The sequence below is a fragment of the Lipotes vexillifer genome, unplaced genomic scaffold (assembly GCF_000442215.2).
Source record: "Lipotes vexillifer unplaced genomic scaffold, Lipotes_vexillifer_v1.1 scaffold308, whole genome shotgun sequence".
In the NCBI taxonomy this organism is placed as follows: domain Eukaryota; kingdom Metazoa; phylum Chordata; class Mammalia; order Artiodactyla; family Lipotidae; genus Lipotes; species Lipotes vexillifer.
This window is the reverse complement of record NW_006792985.1, coordinates 1,045,542-1,065,247: the sequence shown is the minus strand read 5'-3', so window position 1 is coordinate 1,065,247 and position 19,706 is coordinate 1,045,542. Positions and strand designations below refer to the sequence as shown.

The 19,706-nt window shown below is 42.0% G+C and overlaps 1 protein-coding gene across 2 annotated transcripts in view; it reads left to right on the top strand.

Moving 5' to 3' along the window:
* The window catches only part of MSRA (methionine sulfoxide reductase A), a 386,217-nt gene that overhangs the window by 185,954 nt on the left and 180,557 nt on the right, over positions 1 to 19,706 (top strand). The window contains exon 3 of one of the 2 annotated variants that reach the window (XM_007466143.1): positions 4,674 to 4,793. The exons of the other annotated variant lie outside the window; for it this stretch is intronic. Coding sequence (XP_007466205.1) covers positions 4,674 to 4,793 — 120 coding nt within the window. The remainder of the gene's footprint in view (positions 1 to 4,673; positions 4,794 to 19,706) is intronic. 2 annotated transcript variants of the gene reach the window in all.

Here is a 19,706-nt window from a genome sequence, read left to right as displayed (position 1 = left end):
TATATCCAAAGGAAATGAAATCAGTATCTCGAAGAGGTATCTGCATTCCCATGTTCATTTCAGCATTATCAGCCATAGCCAAGAGATGGAAACAACCTAGATGGCTATTAACAGACTAGTGGATAAGGATGGTGTGCTATTGATGTGTATATAAATATGTATATGTATGTGTGTGTGTGTGTGTATATATACATACATAATGTAATATTAGCCATAAAAAACAAAGGAATTCTATCATTTGTGACAATGTGGGTAGACCTTTAGGGCATTATCCTAAATGAAATAAGTCATACAGAAAAAGACAAATACTGTATAATTTCACTTACATTAGAAGCTAAAAAAACAGACAGATTCATAGAACAGAAAGTAGAATGGTGGTTTCCAGAGGTTGTTGGGGGAATTGTTTACAAACTTCCAGTTATAAGATGAGTAAGTTCTGGGGATCTAATATTCATCATGGTGACTATAGTTAATGATACTGTACTTTATAGTTGACAGTTGCTAAGAGAGTAGATTTTTAAATATTCTCACTACAAAAACATTGTAATTGTGTGAGGTGATAAATGTGTTAACTAACCTTATTGTTTTAATTATTTCACAGTATATATGTGTGTCAAATATGTGATGACGTTATAAATGTCATATGTCAATTATATACCAATAAAGCTGGAGAAAAACTTTTAAAAAGTTAAAAAAATTACATAGTACCACCTATAGTTTTGCCTAAAGGATGAAATTTGAGGTTGATCACGCCTCTGGATCCAGCAGCAAATTTGCAGGAAATCTTGAGGATAGAGGAACAAGTTGAATTGCACCACAAGAGTGCAATTGGCAAAATCCACACTGTGGGAAATTCTGCAGGTCAAGTGGCTCATGTTTTCTTCAGTAGATAAATTAAAAGGAAAAGAACGGAGAGGGAACCTGTCAGTTGAAAGAACTTTAAAGACATAATCAGATTTTTAAAAATGAGCAAGACCAAAGTATAGTATCAGGATGGATAACTTGAGTGATAAAAATATAAAGAAACATAAGGAAGTGAATACTGTAAAATTCAGACAGTGGTTCATTTTGGGGGGAGGAAGGGAGTTGTGACTGGGGTGTAATACAAGGAGGGATTTCTGGGGTGGGTGGCAAAGTTCTAAATCTTGACCTGGGTGGAGGTTAGTAGGCCATTTAAGTAATAATAGACACTGAATTTTGCATCTGTTTTATGGGGGTTTTCTGTACCCGTTTTACTTTATAATAAAAGGTTAAAATATAAACTATTTTAAATAAAATAGTGCACACTACATCTTCTTTGATGATATTCATGTTGTTTACTAGACTACTGTAAATTCTGAGAAATTCTGCCATTAATAAACCTTGCTTTGTTTAAACACACACACACTCAAAGCCAGATAAAAGAATGCTTAGGTTATACTGGAAGCCACTAGATAAAACGTCTGATTGCTTCAAGGAGGAGTTTTATTCTTAGAGCTACTGCTTATCCTAAGTTAAGTACCTTCCTAAAAATTTTGACATTGGTTATATAACGGTTCCCTGGAGGATTATTTCAGCCACCCAGGGCCCCCCTTGGAGACTTTTGTCCAGCTGGAGCTAGTTCATTCTCCCTGCTATCAGAGGTCTTATCTTGATCCTTATTAAACATAAAAGGTGGTTAAATATCTCTCTACCTGCAATAAATTTTTGTTTGGTCATTTTAAGTTTTATATCACGAGGATGTAGTGAAGACGTAAAAGATACAGACTCTGGGGCCGTCTGTGTGGTACTATAGACAATGGTCAGGATAGGCTGGTTGCTAAAGTAGCCCGTTATATACCATGTGTGGAGAATACTGAAGGCATGCAGTACTCTTCGGTACCATCACTGTTAGTCGCTGTGAGATACAGAAAGATTTTATTCGGTGAACTCCTCAGCTTCTGAACTTCAGGGGCTATGGTGCCTCAGCTTGGCACACCACACGGCTCCTGGGTGCCTCTGTGGCCTTTTATGTTCAGTAGTGCTGCCCAGCTCCTTCTCTACCTGTCCTTCCCCAGAGATTCCCTGTCATCGTTCCTGTGACGGTTAACTTTATGTGTCGACTTGACTTGGCTAAGGGATGCCCAGAAAGCTGGTAAAACATCATTTCTGGGTGTGTCTGTGAGCGTTTCTGGAAGAGATTAGCATTTGAATCAGTACACTGGGTAAGATCAACCTCACCAGTGCGGGTGGGCATCATTCAGACCACTGAGGGTCAGCACAGAACCAAATGGCAGAGGGAGGGTGAATTCACTCTCTCTGCTTGAGCTGGGACACCCATCTCCTCCTGTCCTTGAGCGTCAGTGCTCCTGGTTATCAGGCCTTCAGACTTAGACTGGATTCACATCATTGGTTCTCAGGCTTTCAGGTTTGGACTAGAATTATAGTACCACGTTTCCTGGGCCTCCAGCTTGCAGACCGTAGCTCATGGGACTCCTCAGCCTCCATAACTGTGGGAGCCAATTCATCATAATGAATCTCTCTGTATATTTGTATAAATCCTGTTGGTTCTGTTTCTTTGGAGAACGCTGACTAATATAATTCCCTCATCCCAGGAATGCAGGGAAGTAAAATTAGCAGTGAATCCTTGTTTCAGAGACTTGAGGATAGTCAATTTTAGTAAATACTCAGTAAATATTTAGTTATATTCACTAGCAGCAAACAATTCACTTGTAAACAGGAAAAATGGTATCTAGTGGTGTGTAACTTGAACAATGCATATGCTTATGTTTTTCCTTGAATTCTTTTTCTTTCCCTTAAAAAATGTATGTATTTGGGCTTCCTTGGTGGTGCAGTGGTTGAGAGTCTGCCTGCCGATGCAGGGGACACGGGTTCGAGCCCTGTTCCAGGAAGATCTCACATGCCACAGTGCAACTCAGCCTGTGCACCACAACTACTGAGCCTGTGCTCTAGAGCCCGCGAGCCACAACTACGGAGCTCACGTGCCACAGCTACTGAAGCCCGCGCGCCTAGAGCCCATGCTCTGCAACAAGAGAAGCCACCGCAATGAGAAGCCTGTGCACCACAATGAAGAGTAGCCCCTGCTCGCCTCAACTAGAGAAAGCCCGCGCGCAGCAATGAAGACCCAACACAGCCAAAAAAAAAATCTATTCCTGGCTTCTGAAAAAAATAATAAAATAAAGTAATGTAAATCTGTTACATACAAACTTGAAAAATGAAAAAAATATTTGTATATTCTCACCACTGTAATATAATCATGATTACGATTTTATATATTTCTTTCTAGTCTATTTTGGTATGAATTTTTTCATAGTTTTGTAATAAAAACATGCATATAACTGTGATTTTCCCTTTTAAATTTAGTCTTAGGTAATTATGATATAATTATATACATATTTCCGTATTGCATTATTATCACAATAGTAATTTTTTTACTGCATTAAACTTCATCATTTGGCTCTATCATATTTTTTAACTGTTAACCTACTTTGGGTTAGTATGTTTCCCATCACAGTTGAGCAAATATATTTTTTGTAATGTATAACATCATGCACATTTCTTTTTGGTTGTTGCTCTGAATTCTTAAAGTAGTATATTAACAAGTGTCAAGAATTTCAGTAAACTTCTATCTAATTTTTCTTTTAGCTCTGTCATCGAATCTAGCAAATCTAGTGATTGTTAAAGTAGGAGGAATATATTAATTTGCCAGCTGTTGTTCTACCCACGATCTTAATTATATATGACTTAATAAAGCCATGTAAAACTTGAGTGAGGCAGTAATCTTGTTTACATCTAGGAATTGACTACAGAATAGCCGTTGTGGACAGTTTAGAAACTCATGGTAGAAAAATGAAGATTCTTTATTTGGAGCCCAGGAAAAGTAATGCAGCATTTTAGATGTGTGTAAGTATGTGCATCCTTGGGAGATGGTTCTTAGTTTTCATCATATGTTCAAAGGAATCCAATAACTAACCACTGGTGTGAGCCCAATGTTTGCTAGTTGAATGGAATGCCATTTTTGTGAGTTTCTTTATTTGTTGTTCCCTCTTTTCCTGCCTTTCCCTGTCTCTCTTTCCTTATTCATTATGTTCAGTACTCGAACTCAGAAAAAGGTTCTTTTTGGTGAGCAGCGATTTATCACATGAAAGTTTCTAATGACTTAAAAAATTTTTAGAAACTGAACACATGTGAAATCGTTAATCAAATACTGTGTCAATCTGTTTTGATTTGGGGAAGTTTTCCCATTTAAATCAGTAATTTAGTGTTACCTTCCTTTGTTAGAATTTTTAAAGAAAGCACGACCAGGATGCTGATCATTAAATAAATTTCTACTATTCCTACAACTTACTATGTTTTGACAAGTCCATAATGAACTGAGTGTTGAAATCATTCATCAAATGCAGTTATCCTTTTGCTGTGTTATTTCAAAAGGTAGAGCTTTACTAACTCCATTAAAATTTGAGGCTTTCTAAGTTTTTGCACACCTAAAGCAAAGAGACATTCTGTGAAAATAACCTTAAATAAAATTCTTTTCAGATGTTAAAAACTCTCCTTCTTTAAAAGATAAAATCGTAGTCATTTTTGATTACCAGATGACAGGAGCAACTTCTCTTTTCTAGTGTAACAGGGCTTCTGATATGCAATGACCACCGTGTTTTTGATAAAGGACTAACCAGTATCATATTTTTTCTTAGGAATGGGCTGTTTCTGGGGAGCTGAAAGGAAATTCTGGACCCTGAAAGGAGTATATTCAACTCAAGTTGGTTACGCAGGAGGCTACACTCCCAATCCTACTTATGAGGAAGTCTGCTCAGGTAGGAAGAATTTGCTCTATCACATAAGGAACAAGGACGGACTTGTCCCTGCTGGCGGATGACAGGATCTTTAAAATGGAAATAATTTTTTGGTGTGTTTTCTCAGTCTTCTCTTGCCTGTTTCTATAAATATACTTGCTGGCCTTTCACTTCATATTTTTAGAAGATAATAGACTTCCTACGGAATGTGTCATTTCGCATTTGTTGCAGAAAAATCACCCTGAAACTTAATCGCTGAAACAATCATTTGTTACCTTATGATTCTGTGGGTCAGCAATTTAGGCTAAGCTCAGCCTGGTGGTTCTTCTGCTGGTTTCATCTGGGTTCATTCATGTGATTCCAGTCAACTGGTGGGTTGCCTGGGGGCTAGTTGGTCTTTGATGGCTTCGCTCATACATCTGGCAGTCGCTGCTGGCTGTCACTTCCTCTTGCCTGGGGTAATGGGGATGATGGAACGTATGTCTTCACACACTGGCCTGGGTGAATTCATGTGATGGCGGATGCAGAGATTAGGAGCAGTAAGAGAGGGCAAGCACCATTCTGCTAGTACTTTTCAAGTCTCTGAGTCACATTCACTCTTGGTCCCATTGACCAAAGCAGGTCACATGGTCTAGCCCAGAATCTGTGTGGGAGGGACTTCCCAAAGGCAGGGTGTACAGGGAGCTGTGAAGAAACTGGGACCATCACCACATCACTCTATCACCTGGGTCAAATATGTCATATACCAGACTTGTTTTCTTGAGGGAAAGACACTAAAAATCAGGCTATAATGAAGGGATTGTCAAACTGTGGCTTGCAGGCTAAATCCTGCCTGCTGCCTGTTTATATAAAGTTTTTTTTTTTTTTTTAAAACACAGACATGACTATTTATTTATGTTATCTGTGAATGTTTTCATGCCACAGTTGCAGTTGAGTGGATGCATCTGAGACAGTATGGCCTGTGAAACCTAAAATGTTTATGATCTGGCCCTTTACAGAAAAATATTTGCTGACCGGGGTAGGCAGTTGCCTCCATGGCAGATTCTAGCTCAATTACCAGATAATAACCTTTCTGGAATTTGTTTTGTTTTGTTATTTCTGGCCTTCAAGGATTTCCTTTTACCTTTCTGCCAGCTCTGGTTGCATTTAAAACACATTGTTTTTCTCTTAAAAATTTTTTTTCATTTTAAATATAAAAATGGTATATATTTAAGGTGTACAGCATGATACTTTGATATACATAGTGAAACAATTACTAATAGTTAAGCTAATTAACATACCCATCTCCTCATATACTTCTTTTGTGTGGTGAGAGCACCTTTGATCTACTCTCTTAGCAAATTCCAAGTATACAATACAGTATTACTAAGTATAGTCACCATGCTGTACCTTGTATCTCTACAGCTAATTCATCTTACATAAATAAGCGTTTGTACCCTTTGACCAACATCTCCCCATTTCCCTGGTAACCACCATTCTACTCTCTGCTTCTGTGAGTTTGATTTTTTTAGACTCCACTTATAAGTGAGATGGTGCAGTATTTTTTTTCTGTGTCTGGTTTATTTCACTTAGCATAGTGTCCTACAGTCTCACTCATGTTGTTGCAAATGGCAGAGTTTCTTTCATTTTTTTAGGCTGAATAGTATTCTGTGTGTATGTGCCACATCTTCTTTATCCCTTCATTGATGGACATTTAGGTTGTTTCATACCTTGGCTATTGTGAATAATGCTCCAGTGCACATGGGAGCACAGATGTCTCTTTAAGATATGGATTTCACTTCCTTTGTGTGTATACCCAGAAGAGAGGTTGCTGGATCGTATGACAGTTCTGTTTTGAATTTCTTGAGGCACATCCATACTGTAAAATACATGTTTTAAAAGAATATTTTATTTACTATCTTAAGAGTTCTTAATAGGGAGAGTTTATCTAATATACAGCCCACCACATTGACAGAAATGGGATTTTAAAAAATATGTAAATGGTCTTATCGTTTAAAAATAAAGTTTGCATTAGTGTTATTTGTGGAGGGCCCTCTCAGCTCTTTGAGGGCACTGCGAATGCAGGCGGTGGGGGGGAATTGGAGTTTGGGAGTTTGTTCGATAATGAGTGTGTCGATTTGTTTGCTACAGTATGAATTCTGATTTTGAAATGAAATTTGAACTGTGCAAAAATGAAAATATCATGAAAATATACATATTCTTTTTCTTGCTTCTGGAGAAGAATTGAAATAATTCTGATCGGTGTTGAGAATGTGGAATATCGAACAAATACGTTAATGGTTAATCCATTTTTTTCCTCTGCTTCTGTTTCAAAATTAAACAAATGCTTATGCAGAACTATAAATAGATTCAGATGAACCCTGGAGATTGCCCAGGTGTATCCTCTTAAATCTTAGGAATGGAAATGAATAGATTCCTTCCTGTAATTGCAGACATGACTTAATAGCCTAAGACAAAAAGTTGCTAAGAAAACCTCCAGATATCTACTGCTTATACTGTTACTGTCTACCAGCAAAATGTTAATCATCAATTAGAATATCGTGGTTGCTGGTTTGCTCAGACTCTCTTCAATTCAGTTCTTCACCGTAACAAGAACAACATGATAATTGCCCTTTGTTGAACTCCTACTATGTGCCAGACACTGTAACAAGCACTTTTTGCATCTTTGCTTTTTTCCATCTAATCTTTCAAACAGCCCCATGAAGGGCCTCAGTTTCTGCTTTTTTACAGAGGGAATGTTGAGGCTCAGAGAGAATAAGTAACTTACTCAAGGTCATATCTCGCGATCTCATTAGCTCTCAGCCCAAGACTTATGCCATTGACTGTGGTGTAAGTCACCCAGCTGTCATCACGGCCCAGCCATTCTCCATCCACCTATTTATGCTTCCCTCCTCCACACATTCTCTTTCATGTATAGTTTTGAATCTATCGGTATGCTTTTCAATGATTACGGTAAGGAAAATACCAAGCAGTTTTTTTGGGTCTTTCTGATGTTTAAAAGGAAAAAGGAAAAAACCCTTTTAAGATACAGTTCATGCAGACATCTGGTGCGTTAGAGGCCTGTAGCAACAGTGGAGTACAGAAACCACGAAGGTTGGTAAAGAACTCTCTATTTGATGTGAACACTACCTGCTAAGTTAGCGGTGGCATCCGGAAGCATGGTTGTCATGGAAACTTGTTCCTGATTGGAAGAAGATAGTTATAGGGTCTTATCCAGACTCAGAAGGAGAGATGATTTCTTTCCCCAGGCTTTTTTTTTTTTTGTTGTTCTGATCATGAAAGGGAAAAACAAAAAGGCAGACAGAAGCTGTGCTAGAAAGGGCTGTCTAGCACAGAAGTGGTGGAGCCTTCAGATCCCTGGGAATAGCAGGGAAGGAGAACAAACAAGGTCCCCAGCTAATTAAAGATTTTTGACCAAGGAGAGGGATGGGGGAGACAGAAAGCAGGTTATACTGGCTAGGCCTCCCTACTGGGGCCTCAGGTGCTCAAAGCCTTGTTGAACAAGTCAGCCCTGGAGGGGTCTGCCTTGCAAGAAAGAAAAACCCAGGCTCTGCTAAGATGTATAATCGTTGCTGAAGTTTCCTGTGAGAGAAATACTAATCTATGCTCCAGTATTTGCATTAATTTCCAAATTGCTTACTCTTGTGTTTGCAATTAAGCTTGTAAAACTTTGGTCACAACCAGGGGTCTTTTGTAAAGGTTTTCCTTTCTTCCTTCCTTCTTGCCTTCCTTCAAGAAAAGAAGCCCAAGGACCTGGATTGTGTGGCAACTGCCTTCTCTCACAGAGCAGGACGCCTGAGCCTGAGGTGCCATTGGGTTTTTTGGGGGCAGGTGCCAGAATTATAGGGCTAGCGCTCAGGAAGGGGTTCTCAAAACCCACTGGGCTAGCTTTACCACTCCCTTCTACCCTGACCGATCATCTGGGAGATGCTTCCAGAGTCAGAGCTTGTGTCAGAGCTTCCACAAGTATTGTCTTGGCGAACAGATTGGTGATCACAAGCCATGGAACCAGAACCATTGGCTGAAGTTGGTCATGCCTGCTTGCTAGCGGGTATGCATGTGAATGTGAAAGCAGGTGTGTGTCCAGACAGGCTGCATATCAATGTCTGAATGGTGTTTCTGTGTGGCTACAGATGGGCCAGCGATTGGAGTTGTGCTTAGGCACGTGGAAGAGACATATGACTTCTAGTAACAGCCAGGAGAGGAGGTGGACCCCACGGTGACATTTATTAACGGCTCACCAAGGGGTCTGTTACATGCTGGGTGATCTGTGTGAGTCTAGAGCCTAACACATGTAGAAGACCCATGGGGAAAACAGTTCCTGAAGCATTTGCAAAGTTGCCTTTTGGGAATGAAATATAAAATAAGCCTGTAATGCATCAGAGCCAAGATAGGCAATCACTTAGAAGAGAGCTTGGCTTTTGGGTCTTTGGGACCTCAGAGTAACCTGACGGAATGCCCTGATGTATGTAAAAGGAAAAGAAGAGAACCTTAGCAGGGAGGCTGGTCAGCCAGGTCTGCCAGGCCGGCCTGGGAAAGGGGAGGTCCTGCTGGCCCCCCACGGGTTGCTCTGTAAGGTTTGGCTGCTGGACAGACTCCCAGAGCCTGACACCATGACACTTTTAAGTTCTATCACTAACTCGTCGTGTTCTGATACACACTCTGCAGAAACTTCTCGTCTTTTGTACTCCTGTGGAGATTATTTACAGGAAGAGAATGCAAAGAGACCAGGTCAGCCAGACAGTTCTACTTCTCATTTCAAATTCAATGAAATGCTGTTCTGAGAAGTATATCTCAGTCTATTGTGAGTTTAGTCTACACAGGTCATTCTCTCCACATTCACTTAACCTTGGGTTACATTCAGTGTAGAAATGGAATTTGGCCTTCAGAGCTAAGAGTCAGAAGGCTGACTGCCATGATTTTCCAAAGGCTGTGATTGCCTCCTTGCGTTTCCCTAGAGACTCCGCGTCCCTCACATGTCCATCATTTCATTTAAACCTGTTTTGAAAGTGACCACCCTCCTGTAATAGGCACTTAAACTTTCTTTCCTCAGATTCATCAATTAGCGCTGGAGCTCACAGACTGAGAAACTTGCGTCTCTCAGGTATTTTAGGCCTGAATTCTGAGTCCTCTGAGAGCTGCCCACCACCAGCTCCTGCACCAAGGACCCAGTCTCAGCTTGGATGCAGGGTAGCGTTGCTCACAGCCACTGTTTGGCTACTGTTTCTTGTTGTGTCTCAGATCTGTCTCTAAGACATGTGCTGAGAAGTAATTTAAGTCTTAGTGGCCATCATTCTGTTCCTGAAATGATTTCTGAGGATTCATTCATTCACAAGGTATTCCTTAACAGCTCAGTGTATGCCTGGCACTGGAGAACCCATAAAAACCTGGAAGGGAACAGCCAGGAAGAGCCTAAATTTCGTGTAGGCTTTCTTGATGAATTAAATTCACCATTGATTGGGAATGTACTGCATACAAGACATTGTACTAGGTACTTCATATGATTGTATGTGATACCAAGTTGGAAAATGCTAGTACCTGTCTTCCAGAATTCTTTCTCTGTAGTTAAATGAAAGCTTGATCTTTCACATTTAAAGAGTTGTGCTGACCCTGGCTTTAGACACACACGCACACGCACACGCACACACACACGCACACACACTCACACAAACTACACATTTGTTATGCAAACCAACTGATTAAATGGCATGCTGTTGCTTTCCTACATTGATTTTAGAAGTAATTGAGCTATTCAGTTTCTTGAATACCCTGATAGAGAATTATTCTTACATTTTATAATAACGACTACACAGATAAAAATATGAAAAGACATTCTGCAATGGATAAGCATTCTGGGTTAATTTCAGTGCATTAGCCTAATACACAAATAACCCCATTTCTGGCAAGAAAACCCAGGATGTTCATTCACTGGGTAATATCTTTTCGTATTTTGCTTACAGATGTTCAAAACAATTCCATGTTTATCAGTCTATTCAAAAGCTTTTAGAAATCTGCACAGCCAAGTGGCACCAAAACCAGAAGCATGAAAGGGACTGTACAACTTTCTCTCATAAGAGAGATTTATACAGTCACCATAGAAAATCTGAGGCCCAGACGCTTTTCTTTATCAACAGAATACTCTGGTGGATTTTCATGCAACGTGTTTGGTAGAAGTCCCGAGCTGGAGCCAGGGCTTGGGAGGAGCAGAGAGTAGGAGGCTCCTGTCACCTTCCGGTGGTGTCCATGCCGAGGCTGTACCACTCTTTGGACTCAGCTGCCTCTCTTGTAAAATGGGGGCAGTGCTGCTTTATGAAGCCCATAGGGTTGTGGTGAGTTTCCTATTTGAAAATAAAATTATTTCACATTGGGAGTAGGAAATCCAGGACATAAGCTTTCTGTCACTCCAGCTCTTGGGTATATTAAAGATAAAAGTGATGGGTCAGGAAGCATCGCTTGGCAGGGGCCTGGGCTCAGCCCACAGACTGTGCACGCGGCGCAGCAAGCAGAAGCTGTTTTCTTCTCTTTCTCTTCTGTGTTCTCAATAGGTCATATCCACCACCCTCTCCAAATGCAAATCCTTATTTCCTCGATGCTTCAGAGCTCTAACAAAGCATTGAATAATTTCCCCACTAATATAAAAAAACTCAGTATACTTCTTTAGTTTGACAATTTCTGAAGTGTTTGGGTGGATGTGCATGTCTATGTATCTTGCATGAGATTAATGACCCCATTCTTTTTCAAAGTAGTGATGAGTTCTGTTATTAGCAGATTTTACCAAGCAATGTAAAACTCTTTCTAAATTCCTTGCAGACTACATTAAATCTCTCTTTAGTGCATAGTAAGTCTTATTGTACTCTTTTCAATGTCAGTCAAGGTAAATTACTAAGTTATTGACATATCACTGAAAATGCCAGAATTCTGGTGTTCAGTTCTTGCTATAAGCAATTTGATCACTTTTTGCTCCTCTTATATTAGACATAAAATTAACCTTGAACTTGTAGCAGGCAGGGTGAAAATGCTTACCTTTCTCAAACCACCAGGCAGAAAGCAACCTCCGAGGTCAGGGGTCCTGTGACTCCTAGTTATAACCTGGGTTCTAGGACCAAATACAGCTTCTCCACGCATCATGCCCTTTTAAGTGAGGATGGCGATCAAGAATTCAGAGCGGGGCTTCCCTGGTGGTGCAGTGGTTGAGAGTCCACCTGCCGATGCAGGGGACGCGGGTTCGTGCCCCGGGCTGGGAAGATCCCACATGCCGCGGAGCAGCTGGGCCCGTGAGCCATGGCCGCTGAGCCTGTGCGTCCGGAGCCTGTGCTCCGCAGCGGGAGAGGCCACAACAGAGAGAGGCCCGTGTACCGCAAAAAATTAAAAAAAAAAGAATTCAGAGTGGAGGTGGCTGTTGAGTTTGAATTAAGATTTTGAGAGATCAATTATCATTTCAGTTAGGCTGGATTTTTTTTTTTTAATTGAGTACTGGGGTTTTTAATTTTTTTTAATTTTTTTAAAATTTATTTTATTTATTAATTTTTTTTTTGCGGTACGTGGGCCTCTCACTCTTGTGGCCTCTCCGGTTGTGGAGGACAGGCTCCAGACGCACAGGCTCAGCGGCCATGGCTCACGGGACCAGCCGCTCCGCAGCATATGGCATCTTCCTGGACCGGGGTATGAACCCGCGTCCCCTGCATCGACAGGTGGACTCTCAACCACTGCGCCACCAGGGAAGCCCTGGGGTTTTTTAATAGTTCTTATGTCTGCTGGATGCTCTCAGTGCTGTGTGCTATAGCCGGGAGCTGAGCTGAGGGTGTGACAGCAGAGCGTGCTGGAGCCTCTCATGTTAACCAGTGTGCTGGCATCTCTCGTTTCTCCTGACCTCGGAGCCAGAAAGGAAATCATTCGACCAGCAGGTGTTGTTGCCTTGCCCTCTTTCAGAGCTTCTGCAGGTCTGGTTTCCAGCCTGGGCTGTGGGCCGTGGGGCCTGCAGAGTTGGGAACAGTCTGCAAATCGATTTGTCCACCAGGCAGATGCTGAAGGTCTGAGTAACCATCTCGCTCACAGCTACTTCGGATTTTCAGTCTGCAAGGGAGATGACATTGTGGAAATGAAAGACACATTCATGCAATCTTACTGAGCTCAGAGCAGCTTTTGGTCTTCACCAGTATGCCCTTCATGCCTGGATTCTAGAACCCCCGGAGCACCTGTACTTGTGCAGAGGCTTGACAAAATCACGTGATCTCTCGTGCTCACACAGCCGTGGGACCACCATGCTAATGGGCTGTCCAAAGTTCCCAAAGCTGAAACAAAATAGACATGCGCGCCCTTTGCTAGAGATATTTTGAGTTTGCTACAATAATTCAGTACAGCATTAGACATCACAGAGGAGGAAGAAGATATTTCTATAGCTTCAAAGGGCTGACAGCTGGCAAACACCAAAACATGAGGCAGCACAAGACCTCCCTCCTCAGGTGGTGAAGGAAGCATTCATGCCTTTCCTTCCCTGTCGGGTTTAGCGGCCAAAGACTCCAGTATGTCAGTGTCTGTTGTTTGTCATTTAAGAGGAGAGGTGGCAAATGAATTTTGATTCTTTGTGGAGTCTCTGAAGATATTGCATGTTCAGTATATTCTTCATATGTCCTTGATGTTTTCGTTTTCTCTGGGCTGTTTAGCTGTTCTGTCACCTCTCTCCTTGAGCAGCTTAATTCACTGCTGGGAACAGGTGTAGTGGTCAAAGATCAACAGACTGACAGACTCTAAGTAGTTAAATGTGTCAGTATTTCAGCATATCTGATGGTAAAATTTGAATAGTCCAATTAAATGAAAAGGAACAATAATAAAAACATTCCTTATACTCATCCAGTGCTAGAAATAAGTTGTTCTTTCATTGTTTCGGGATTATATTCTCAAGGATTTAGGAGTGATGTGAAGAGGAATTTGCTATAGCAAGCAGTTCTTAAAACATAATTGCAAAAGCAATTGATAAAGGTGCCTACACTCATACTTTCAAATCACATATAATGGAGCCATAATGTAATATGAGAAAAAAACCTTATAGGGTGTTGAGCTTCTCTAGGAATTTTATGTGATACTTTGGGTCTTAATTACTTCATAATGACTGGCAGTTTTTAAAGCCTGAGAATTAGTTTTATTTATTTCTTTTTCCTTTCCTCCTTTCTTTTCCTCCCTCCCTCCCTCCCTCCCTCCCTCCCTTCCTTCCTTCCTTCCTTCCTTCCTTCCTTCCTTTCTTTTTCTTTCTTTCTTGTCTAAGTTACATTAAAAATAAATATCTGGGTCAATTGCTGTCCCATCTGCCAAGTTGAAACTGCAAGGGACTCGTATGAAAACACAGTCGCCCATCATGTGAGCGAATCACCCAGTAGGAACGGAGCAGCTTCCGAAGAGGTCACTGCTGTGTGCCAGGCCTGCCTCAGATTTGCTGGGGCCTCATCAGCATGCGAATCAGTCACAGGCCACTGAGTCCTCTCAGCTGTGGGCCAGGCTTTGCTTAATAAATCCTGGGCTCTGATGCGTGGAATTGCAGGGTCTGTCGGGGACACCGAGGGACAGAGCTGACCTCAGCCTCTTCAGGCTTTGCACACGGGAGCCAGTGCCCCGTCTCTGGGGCAGAAGCTTCCTGAAGAGGTTGCTTACCCACAAGAGAGTCGGGCCCTCTTACTTGTAGCTGTCTCCTTCCTTTTCTTCTTGTCATATTCTCTCCCCACTTCTCCTTCCCTTCCTTGTGTTTCTTCTTCTTTCCTGTGGTTAAGGATACATTGCTTTTCTACTCCAGTACCATTATAATTACAAGAGTCCTAGAAAGTCACAAGAACTGGTGACTTACATGTTGCCCATCTTAGGTTTAGAACAGTTTATAACACAAAACTCTCAACAAATATTATTATAATAGTAGCTTATATTAATTGCTGGTTTATAAACTCTACAGAACATTTCCAGAGGCTGAGCTTTGTCACAGGCCTGTGAAATAGGGCAGTGTTGTCGCCTCCACTTACAAGGGTGCAAAGCGCTCTGGAGCAGAAAGTTACTCAGAGTGTCACCCACTAGTTAGAGGTCCCAGCCGTCTCTTCTGATGGCATTTCTTCTGAAGAAAACAGAGTTTGTATTTCAGACTGTGTCCTTCTAAGCTTTTTCTTTATGCATTTCCAATAAATGCATTTCCACATGCCTTTCTTGAGCATTTTAGGATATTTCAAAAGATAATAAATTAAGCAATGAAGTTCTTGTAGGAATAAACCAGATTTTAGAAAATGGTTTATTAAAAAATGTCTGGTGGTCCAAAACTATTTAGATGAACTTGATCTGTAGAAACATGGATTTCTTTTTCTTTTCATTGGATGTATCTTAGAGGTCATCTGTTTCAGTAAGTCTTGAAACTTTTGGTAAGCATTAGAATGTCTTCATCAGATAAAGATTTTGCACAGAAGTCTGTTATTAAAACACAGTGCCCAAGGTACTCTGATTAGTGGAGGGCGCTCCCCCTACACTGTCGTCGTTCTTCAGGCCAAGGAGGTGCTTCCTTGGGGCTAAGTCTAGAAAGCAGTTGAGGACCAGGGACGACTTCACCCTGGGCTGAAACATACATTGAAAAGGAGAAGACCACCCGACCGACCACGTCATACACTGAAGGAGATAAAGTGCTCCCCTCTCTGACCATATTCCACACTTGTGCCTGCTTGAAGGCTGCATACTGGAAGTTACAAAGCCCCCAGGATTGTCAGGGAGACCATCCGGAGATAAAGTGCTGGAAGGCATGAGAACGGGGCCTTTTATTCTCTACCTTCTCAGAGATATACCTAGGCGCCAAGATGTACCCAGGAGCCCTAAGCATAAGCGTTTTTGTGTGAGTTCTGGGTCTCCCATCAGAGGCCCAGAGCCTCCAGTTTCTCCCAATCACTTGTCTCTGTCCATTTTGTTTCAGCTCTGGTGCCTTGAGCATATTTATTTTAAAGCCCTCCCTCCCCTCCCCCTTTCTGGAGGTAAGGAACTGTTGGCTACTGTCATACCCAGGCCCTGTCCCTGAACCTGCCTTGCTGCTGAAGGGGGGGGTTGACAAAAAGTCATAGGTGCCTGAACTTGCGTATCTTTGTGCAGAAAAAAAAAATCTGTCACCTTGTTTAAGGCTTGCTGAGTTGTGTTTGGTAGTTTGAAAATGCTCCAGGGAAAACCATCTGTCCACCTTGGAGAGTCGGGTTATATAATGGCTAAGCCACATACTGGGGGTGCAGGTGGGGTCGGCATGGGAAGACGCTATCTGTTTTGGGCTCTTCAATAACATTTTTTAATTAATAAACTTTAGTTTTTAGAGGAGTTTTAGGTTCGCAGCAAAATTAAGAGGAAGGTACAGAGATTGCCCATATACCCTCTGTCCCCGTCCCGTGGTCTCCCCTACTATTACCATCCCCACCAGATGGTACATTTGTTACAGTTGATGACCCTACCTTGACACGTCACTATCACCCAGACTCCATAGTTTGCATTACGGTTCACTCTTGGTGTTGTTCATTCTATGAGTTTGGACAAATGTACGGTGACACATATCACACAGAGTATATCTTATTTTCCATTCTCTGACTTGGCCTTTCCAAATTGTGACTGCTGCTGTCCTGGGCTTTTCTCTTTGGGTTTGCAGCTTTGCTGTGCTCACTGGTGTTCCTGACATTGGTGCTTTAGGCTCTGCCGGCCTCACTCTTACCTCACAGATGGGCGGCTCTGTTGCTCATGGTTCCGCTCTGTTATACTCAGGTAACCTCAACACAGAAATGCCAGAAAGGGGGCCTGGACCTGTTTCCCTGAGATGCTGTAAGATATGAAAGTTTCAGAAAAGAAAAATAAACCTCGTTATTTCGGTTTGTTTCCAAATTTGGATTGGAGACAAACACTGCCCGGACAAAGTGGACACAATAACTGTAAGATCTGTCAGAATAAATGGCAAAGAAATGGGAGAAATCAGCGACTGTGTGTAGGCGAGTCATTGATGAATGAGGCTCACTCTGTAATTTGGACCAGTTGCAGCAGAATAAAAGCGCTGCTTCTAAGTGAAGAATCACACATGACAAACAAGCAAAAACTACTGAGTGCCGCCATGCCTGGGCCAGTTGTACAGGGCACAGAATTCTGGTTAGTGATGAAAGTGGAGTGAAAAAGCTGCATGTAGCCCAAGATCCATGGAATAGAGAACCAGCAGTGTTTCCTTTGCTCCTTAGGGCAGAGGAGGGGAGAGGGAGAGCACTCCACAGTGCTAGCTGCACAAGCACGTAAGCGAGACAGCTCCTGTGTTGACAGGCGCAGATGTGCTGGTCACGTAGCCTGAATTTAGGGCAACAGATGGACGATTCATTGCATGAATTGGATAGCCAGAGACCTCACTGCCTGCTGGGAAATCCAAGGACGCATCAGGTTGACCTAATGACACCGTACTTGGGCAGAGGTAGAACCAGGGTGCCCACCATCTAAAAGGGAAGTGAATAGCCATTTGCACTGGTGGGGAGAAAAACAAATGAAATTTAGTAAGAATAAAGGAAATCCCATCATCGGTGTGTATGTTTATAAAGCGTTTTTTGTCCGAGGACTTATTGTCTTTCATTTGTCTTTGCAAGACCTGACCTTTTCGTGTCATTTCCGAATGTTGTAATCATATGACATTCAGAGCACTGGAAAGGGAAATAATATTTGGGTATTTGATATATATGCAAACTATATTTGAAATAAATTTTCTTAACACTGAATTTTTACTCTAAGCACAAAATGAAAAATAACTTTCTTGAAAAGAACTACAGAATGTGGTTCAGTTTTCAAAATACAGTATAAGATGTAGAAAAGATGAAGGCTTCATTTAAAAACCAAATAGTATTGAACTAAAACAAAAAATAATTCAATATGACTCCTTTTATGTCACTTTAATCGTTTACACAATAGCTATAGTCAGCTCTGATGGTACTAACCTTTTCATTTGATAATGAAATGAATAAATTGGCACATTTTTAAGCTGCTACACACTCAGCGCTTTTATATACATTTAGTAGGTGTGCACACTCATGTTAGGGTCTCCGCTGAAGGCATTTAAAAACTCATCACCTGCTCTGCGAAAGTCCCTGTGCCAGATACAGTGGGAGGCAGGAGAGATTAGTTGTTGTTTTCATGAAGGTGCACATACGTTGTAATAGGGAAGACCCTTTGTATTCTGTTACAAGGTAATCACTAAAGAGATGTTGCCTATAAGCTTAAATTATACATAATGGCTCATCTCTGGGAACCCTGCCTCCCAGGTAATGAGCATTCAGCTAAAATACCTTTGTTTAGCTCACAGGAAGCATCCTGACCAGGCCCACCTGTGAATGACTGCAGGGAGGAAGAAATGAACACATCCCCTCTGGAGGCTGACTGAACCAGGAAATGTTTGACTTTATTCCCTCTGATTTTAGTATAAAAGAAACCTGAATTCAGGCAAGATGTTTCTTTGGGACCTGAGTCCACCATCTTCTTGGTCTGCTGGCTTTCTGAATAAAGTCCTATTCCTCTCTATTGACCTGTTGTGCAGCGAGCGGTATGAGCTTGGACTCAGTAACACCATTACGTTTTTAGAAAATAGACTTCAAACTTAGGGATAACTTCAAAGTTTTGACTGAAGAGCTACTCTTCTAGAAGCCAATCCTCTATTAAAACTCACCCTCAAACTGTATCTATACCTAGAGTGTACTGTTTGCCCTCAGACTATACCTGTCATTAAGTCTGTGCTAAACTGGGCTTCCCTCATGTCCAGTAGCTTATGAGAACTCCAGCTGTTAGCCTGTGGCAGTTCACCTTGTGTAATAGTATGCCACTTCCTTAGTTGTCCAAAAAAATCCTATTGTAGAATGAAACTGTTATCAATTATATGCACCTAGTTTAAAATAATTGTAAGATATATTTGATTCTAAGGGTTTTTTTTCCCCCAGAAACTCAGCATTGAATCTTTTTCAAAGTTTTCTATTCTGCAACGTTTCCAGATATATTTTAACTTGTTTGTTGGAACTCTGGCTGTTTGGGCTAAAGCTGGAGTTGCCAGGCAAAGCTGCTGCAGGTTGGGCCCAGGTGGGTGCAGCAGGGAGCTGGCTGTCGGGCGGGGCCTGAGCTCCTTGGACAAGCAGGAGTGAAGAGGTGGGTAGGCCTAAGGGCATGGCTGGAGTGCTCAGGGTGAAGAGGGAGCAGGGCAGGTGGGCTGAAGGATACCTTCTCGAATACATGGTTACTGAGTTTAGATGACTAATCAGTGAGAAACCTTTAGCCTCGATGGATGGGCCAGGGATACAATCTTGTATATCAAGTCCAAGGAAATAAAATAACCTGGAATAAAGTGAGAGGCCAAAGGAGAGGGTCCTAGAAAGTCAGTTAAATGGATAGATAGGCCGGTGTGTTGAAGAGATTGAAGCGAGAGCCAAATGGGGGAAGTAGGGGTCAAAGTCGGCCCTGAGGGAGAGGAAGCTTTAATCCCATCTCTGAGTGTGTGCTGCCACCAAGCCCGTGTGAGGGGGGTGTGGGTGAGTCAGGGCGGCTGCTAGGATTAGGTCATGACAAACTGAGGGTTTTGCCTTTGATTCAGGAAGACAAGAAATGGAGTGCCATTGCTCACTTTTCACCTGTGGCTGATTTGATGCCGAGTCTAAATATCCTGCTGGTGTTTACCGAATTAAGTCCTGTATGTAGGAGAGGCCAATCTATATTCCAGAATCAGACCTGAGCTCAGGTTCCAAGCGGCTGGCTGGCGGAGACTTGGCCAAACACAAGGTGGTGGGGAGAGAAGAGAGAGGCAAAGGGTACAGGCTGGTCTGGAGCAGCCACATGGAGTCAAGGTCGATTCTTGACTCCGGGAAAATCCCGATGCACACTGGATGGTGATTTGGGCAGGACAGGGACATCACTGGGGTCTTCTAGGCAGGCATCAGC